This window comes from Atta colombica, unplaced genomic scaffold (assembly GCF_001594045.1).
Source record: "Atta colombica isolate Treedump-2 unplaced genomic scaffold, Acol1.0 scaffold12, whole genome shotgun sequence".
NCBI classification, from domain to species: domain Eukaryota; kingdom Metazoa; phylum Arthropoda; class Insecta; order Hymenoptera; family Formicidae; genus Atta; species Atta colombica.
Window position 1 is genome coordinate 2,375,916 of NW_017259206.1, and position 8,075 is coordinate 2,383,990.

Here is an 8,075-nt window from a genome sequence, read left to right on the forward strand (position 1 = left end):
CTATTTCAACTTTATAACTCGAAAAGTACTTAACGAAAAATAACTTTATTATAGTATTTTGGAAAACTTTTGACACCGGCTATTAGATCCTGGCATCAAAAATAGAATTTTCCATTTAAAAAATCAATTTGATCTTGATTTTGGCGACCTGATTTTGGCGACGCCACCTAAAATCAAGCAAATATGATCAGTGAATAAATCTTTTTAAGTCCTACAACTTTTGTCTGAAATATTTTTCTCCAAAATGCTTTGCTTTCGAGATATTCGACCGTTTTGATACATTGTAAATATACATATATGTATTATATAAGTTTTAAAGGTGTCCATACAGGATCAATTTTGACCATTTTTACACATTTTCCTTTATTGCGAAAAATATTACCTCGACCGGGAGTCGAATCTCCGTTTATATCACATTACCTGAGAAAAAGACGTTGTTTTTTTATTAGACATTGTACCAATTATTGCAAAAAATATTAAGACCTCGGTAATCTAAAGGCTTAAGACACTAAGGAATACAAGAGATCCGGGTTTGATTCCCGACCGAAGGTAATATTTTCCGCAATAAATTTTTATTAATAGTTTTTCAACATATTAACATCTTTATAATATGATTGAGCATCAAATTATTAAAATTGCTTGTTAATTTAATTCGCGATTATTAAAGTAGTTTAATTGAGTTTATAGTCCGGAAAAACAATTTGGCGCACAGTTCGATTCTCGGTAAAATCAAAATATTTTCATACACTCATTCTCCTCTCGAAAGGAAGCAGCAATCCACCGAGAATATCCTTGCCAAGAACACTTCTCTAACAGAAACTTCGTTGTTTGGAAACGACGTTAAACTATAGATCCCATATGAATTGTGTACAATCAGCGTGCACATCACAAGCATGAGAAAAGTCACCACGCTCGGACACGAGCAATAGAAATATATAAAGATATATAGTATACATAGTAATTCAAGATTGAATTATTTAAGCATTGAAGATCCAACTTCGAATATTATAGGCATTTAATTTCTAGTATTTTTTATGTATTATTTTCAATAATAAAAAATTAATTTCAATAGACGCAGACAAATGAGAGTAAATTGCGTGGTTAAAGATGCGCTATAAAACTATATACATTCTATACTAAAAAAAAAAAAAATTTGTTCAACTATACATTTAGCTGTTTGCAGATTTGATTAATTCAACAAATTTTATTTAATCGACCGTAATCTGCTTAACAAACTGTTCAATGTTAAGCAGATTATTAAATTCAATTAAATAAAATTTGTTGAATTAACTAAATCTGCAAACAACTAAATGTGTTTAGTTAGTTGCATACATTTTTTTTTAAGTGTATAATTTAATTATACATAAAATATTCGAACGTTTTCAACTGGATTCCAATCATTTTCAATAAATTAATAACATACTTATATATGACACTAGTTTTAGACATAAATTTCTCACAATATTTCCTCTTCAATTGCATAATGAACTCTCAATTCCTGTTAAAAAAATGTCGTTAATATAGTCCAAATGATTTAATTTAACGCTAAACATATTGCTTTAACACAAATTTAAATTAATATAACAGTTCATTATGATGCAATTGAAGAGGAAATATTGCGAAAAATTTATGTCTAAAACAAGTGTCACATTTAAATATGTTATTAATTCGTTAAAAATAACTAGAATCCAGTCGAAATGTCCGAATATTATTATGTATACATTTAAATTATAGAATATATTAGGTGTATTAAAAAGAAATCCATTATTTTTCCATTCAATTTCATGCAAAAATAATGGATTTCTTTTTACTACACCTAATATAGTTTTACAGCGCATCTTTAACCGCGCAGTACTCTCATTTGCCTGTCTATTGAAATTAATTTTTTGTTAATCTCGGGAATCCATTATAATTACCTATATTTTCAATATATACTCTTTGTGCAAAAAATACAGATTATTAAAAAAAACATCGCTAATTAAGAATTAATACGCGCAGTTAGATTCATTCTAGTCTACTTTTTCTCAATTATGAAAATCTCAATAAAAATATAGTCAATTTACCAATTTCGTATCGATGGGTACATTCAGGTAGTTATAGTATTTATTCTTCATCTCTTCGTACGCCATGAATTGTATTGCGCCGTGTGAAACACCAAACAATCCAGGAACTAAACCCTGCAATAATACAGAATATTTTCTTTATAATCACATAAACAGCAAATAATTCTCATTTTATTTAGAATACAGTTATAATTCAAAAGTTTGATGAGGAAAATTTACTTGCCTTATATAAGCCTCTAATACCCTCCGTCTTGTAAATCTTCTTTAAAGCATCAAGCATGCCACGATATTTCTTGGATTCCGCCATTTTCACATCATCAGCATATTGTAAGCACAGCCGCGTCTTTACTACCCAGATCGGGTTGGTCATGAGCAATGTAAGCACTCCGGCATCAGCGGCAGCGAACATATGCATGGATGGTCCGAGGGGTTTCTTCGAATTGCCACCTTGGATCGAAGTTTTTATTGTATTGTAGCTGCAAATCAATTCGTAATTAAGAGTACATACAAAGAAAATTTTTCAAAAGTACAATACATAAATAACACTACTGAAGGATTTCGAATTGAGTTTTTTATTGCAATTACAAGATTAATTTTTCACATTGACCTAATTATTTAATCCACTATCGTTAATGTAAAATTTTCATCCGCAATGTGAGTCCTAAAAACTTAATGAAAATTTTTACATTGCTTCGGACGATATAAAAATCTGAAAAAATTTTTACATATACTTGCGAAAGATCTAACAAATTTTTATTTATCATAAAAGTTGGATTGTACTTTATATTTATTATTTATAGATTTAAATTTATCTACCAGAATTCACGATCAAAAAATCAACTATGCTTAAAATATTGCCGGCAGAGATTAATTACTTGAATTTCAAGACCAATCTAAAATAGTAATTAGTAATCACTACTTACAAGAAAAAGTAAAAACCCCACGAACTGCCCGATCCTAGAACATTTGGTGTTACTCCTCTGTAAAGTCCACGCACACCCTCGGTTTTAACGATCTGAGCGATGGCATTTCTAAGACCATGGTATCGCGGTGCCGCAGTTGTTTGACCATCATTCACTATAATCAGAAGACAACAAAAATTCGAATAAATCTCAGTAGTTTGAATTTGTTTTACATTCTCATAAAAATATCGTTATTACGATATTATTATCAAAACACATAATGTTTTATTGGAACAAATTTCTGTAGTGTAATTATTATTTATATTATATAATTATAGTGTTTCCTTCGTATCTTGCCTGCCCTCGCTATTAAATTATTGCCGATAATGCATCGTCTCGTGTTAGAACAAACCCATCATTTTTATGCTCGAATACGTTCGATTTATATATCCCATTACATATGTATGTACATATAGACACTCTTTATCGCTGTAAACATTGTAAAATTAGTTTTCATATCGTTGCGAAAAGGCAGCGTTATCACCTTGCGGTACTTCTTACTTTCTTACTGAGAAGTTTTCTTCTCAAATATGTATATTCGTCTCAAAGACACGTAGTAATAAAATGGATACTTATTTAAAATTTAATTCTATGCACTTTATGTTATCAATAATAAAAAAACGCTAATATAATATAAAATTTAATATTATAACTTTTAAGATGTAAAATAGAATGTAAGAACGTAAATATATTACTCCTATAAACATATTATTTCTTTCGAAGATCGAAAGAAAAATAAATAAATTAGATATAAAATAATTTTATATCAAATCATTAAATATTTTTCCCGAGAGCATCTTATGCCAAATTAATGAAAAATAATAGATGAAAGAATAATATCACCTAACAATATCAGATTGACAGATCAAAGAGAAATGAAATATCTGTAGATAATAATTGTATTTCATTTCTCTTTTGCCTTACAATTTACTTTCGCTTTTGTAGATGACTGTAATTTCGCATAGCTACAAAGATCTAAGATACTATCTTCATTGTGATTTTCGATATACTTCTGACTGATCAAACGAGCTCATAAGATTTTCTCCACGAATTTCTACATTTAAAATCAATTTTTTCTCAATAAAAATTTAGAGATTATTTAAAATCACAAGAACTATCTTTTTCATAATTTGCCAATCCTCAATGTTAAATTAATTAAATTTTTTTTAACAATTATAATAATTTTGAAATGGAATTCATGTAAAACTAATACAATCAGAACCAAAGAAATAATAAGTCTATTATTCAAGTAAGTGAAGCGCGAAAAATGTTTCGCTTTCATATTTATACATATATCTTTTGCTTTATACAGGGTTTGGAAAGTAATGCTAAAGCTTTCGCATAGGAGCAAAATGGACTGAGAAGAAAGGTCTCCTCAATCATTTTACGATTTTAGCAATAGTTAGTAAGATATTAATTGCTAAAAATTGCCGAAAATTCGTCTTCAATTTTTTACTCAAATACTATCAACTTACAGAAAAACTGCAAGAGATAAAAATTATTTATTTCCTTCTCATAGAACTCTACGAATTTTTTCAAAATTTTTTATCAACTTTTTAATACTGCATTTTCTCATTTTTATCAACATGAGAAAATACGATTAGGTATTAAAAAATTCTGAAAAAATTCTTAAAAATTTTTAGATCTCTATAAAAAAAAAATAAACAATTTTTTGTCTCTTGTAATTTTTCTGTAAAGTTGATAGTATTTGAGTAAAAAATTAAAGACCAATTTTCGACAATTAATATCTTATTCACTATTGCTAAAATCGTAAAATGATAGAAGACTTTTCTTCTCAGTTTAGTCCATTCTGTCCTTATGCGAAAGATTTATCATTACTTTCCAAACATCTTGTATAAAAAGAATCTTGAGAAAAAAAAGGCCAATCAATTCTACATCTTATGATAGAGAAACGAAGAAATAGGAATTATATTATTTTATATATTATTTATTTTATTTTATATTATACGTATATATCTATTTTATATTATTTTTCTTTCTAAATACTCATTTCCTTAGTTATCTCAAACTATCTAAATTAAATATGCTTGCAATACTAGATGCACAAATAATATTCAACGATTTTTCATTAATTATACAAGAGTCTTTATTAATTATAAAAGTTATATAATTTGAAAGAATTGTTCTATTGTAGTCTACAGATTTATAAATTAGTATTTATATACATATTTTGAAACTTGTATACATTTACAAAAAGAATATTGATCTGCATATTTGCAAAACTAATATTTCGGAACTATATACGTTTATGAATATTAGACACAAAATTTCGAAGCGACTTTCGAGTACTTTTGACGACTCAGTCGACTACGTGACGAAACGATTTAATAACGAACGTCACGTGTCACTGACGCAACTCGTAGAATTCTCTTAGCTTGGTGCTTGGTGGACGGCCAATGAATATTCCGTTTAAAATACGACACACACACACACACACACACACACACACACACACGCGCGCGCGCGCGCGCGCGCACGCACCCCCCTCTATACACACCTGTGATGATGTATCCATTTCTGGCAATAAATCCTATTTGCTTTTATCTAGAAAAATATTTAACACTCAACGCATATATTATATTTCCATCTTTGTCCAACGTGTGACGAATTCATTGAAAAAAATCTTTATTAATATGAGGAACTTTGCTGCTTAGTTTCCTTCACTTATTATCAATTATTATCAATTCAAGGTAACCAATCGACAAGAAGTTAAGTCAGCAAGATCTTTAAAGTTTAAAGCTGAACTTAGAATACCATTTAGTGATCCGATATCAACTTATATACGGAAGTTAATTACATCTTTTCAAAGCAAGCTAAATAAAGATAGCTAATTGTATTTACATCGAATACCCGAAATTCAAAACAATAATTTATTTGGTTCGACTATAGTAACTGCAGATGAAAACAACGATTAACACTAATACGAGAATTTTCAGTAAAATCAAGTCCTATTAACAAAACTATTTTTATGTTTTGCAAACTCGTATAATAAAGCTTACTTATGATCAAACAACAACTATCCAATGAAAATTATAATAAAGATAACATGATTCACCAATATAAAATTAACTATCTTGATTTAACTTATTTATCTTTTTCTAATTCTTTTTTTAAAATCTTTAATTTAGAAAAAGATAAAAAACAAATTGAACCGAAATTAAAGCTGATCTTATAATGGTGAAATCGGAAACATTAAACAAATTCCTAGTTCAAAGTTTTAGTTACTAGACAATTCAAGACAAAAAATGAATTCTTCAAAATAAGAAAGATCTTTCGGAAACATAAACATACATTTGCGCAAAAATTTTTTTAATTTTATATATATTATATATTATTATATATATATGCATGTTACATATTATTACATAATTATATTTAATTTGACGGTAATACGTTGAATATTATTATGTTAAATTTACCATTCTATTATATCTATTTATGTTAAATATAATAATAAATAAATCAAACACACATTGAACAATATATTAATTTCTAATATAATACAGAATCATATTAAATTAAATTAATTACATATTACACTTGGAACTGTAGAAATAATTTATGACGACATGCAACAAAGGCTCATCTTGTCGCAAAAAACAAAATTACAATTTATTATTAAAACTGATATAAAATATTTCATAATAATTTTATCGAATTCTTATAAAAAAAATTTGTATATCGTTGCGGAAATTATTACGTAATATAATCAATATTTATCAGAAGTAAAAGAATATGATAATGACATAACATGGAAAAATAGATGAAAAATCATATCTTCCGTGATATCAGTACGAAGTAAAAATATTTATGTATATCTTTAGAAATTGTGTCGTTAATGAAGAATTATAAATGTAATTCTTAGAAAAAAAGAGTATAATAATCAAAATAAATTTATTCAAACTAAACACAATCGTTTATTTTTAGTTTGCGATGAATTTCTGTTAATAATAAAGTATATTGATGGAAATTTATATTATAATTTATAATTTGATTCTATAACATAATTAATATTAAATTTATTAATACGAAAATTTGCTTTTTAAGAATGTATATATATATATATATATATTTTTTTTTTTTTGAACAAAATAACTTTTAACTTCTGCACTTTTATAACATGACACCAATTATCTAATATCCCTGATATATGTCTTTTTTAAAACAATGTAATGGCAGAAATATAAAATAATAAACTCGTATTAACGCGAGTACATGACAATTACATAATCACCATGTCGGTCATCATCACGATTAGAGTGAAATACATTTTATGAGGTTAAATATATATGATATGAAAAATAAAGAGTATTAGTATTAACTCGACTTCTTTATTGAGAGCACATGATGAAGGTAAGTAAACAGCGTTTATCAGATCTCATTCAGAAATTCGATTTGTCCGATACATGAGACCGAAATTTTCCAAAACGGTGTTACAATCTTTGGAAATTAATCCGCGGTACTTTGTTTTGATAAGAATAAATATTCTTTAAAAAGAAGAAAGGAAAAACCTTTTTACTTGAGAATTATATTTTCGGAAAACTTAGGGAGTTTATCCACTTTGATAAACAAAAATCTTTCAAAAGCAGTCTCAGTAAAGATGAATAGAAGGAAGAACAAAAAAGAAAAATCATTAGAAAGAATAGAAAGTGGACATTTTTACTTAAGAATTGTTTTTATTAGTCCTAGAGAACTTTAGAGAGTTTACTTTGGCAAATTGGAGATCTTTCAAAATTATCTAGTTTTCTTTGCACTGTATTTTGTATGAATTCCATTTTCGACTATTGTCTTTGATCCTAAATCTACTCCTAAATCTATAATCCAATTTATATAATTTTAGGCCTATTTTACACTAATTATAATTTGCATTACAATTTGCGTGTATGATACATATGAGTATTTTAATTATTCACAGATAATTCTGAATCACGATTTAATCATTCTGAATCACGATTTGGATCTTCAAATCCCCACATTGTTGGCGAATGTTGAGATGTACACACACACACACACACACACACACACACAC

At 27.3% G+C, this 8,075-nt stretch overlaps 1 protein-coding gene across 1 annotated transcript in view; it reads right to left on the minus strand.

Moving 5' to 3' along the window:
- The window catches only part of LOC108694521 (mitochondrial folate transporter/carrier), an 18,281-nt gene that overhangs the window by 4,187 nt on the left and 6,019 nt on the right, over positions 1 to 8,075 (minus strand). Inside the window, exons 2-4 of the mRNA XM_018204086.1 lie at positions 2,987 to 3,140; positions 2,287 to 2,539; positions 2,064 to 2,177 (exon numbers count right to left, since the gene is read on the minus strand). Coding sequence (XP_018059575.1) covers positions 2,064 to 2,177; positions 2,287 to 2,539; positions 2,987 to 3,140 — 521 coding nt within the window. The remainder of the gene's footprint in view (positions 1 to 2,063; positions 2,178 to 2,286; positions 2,540 to 2,986; positions 3,141 to 8,075) is intronic.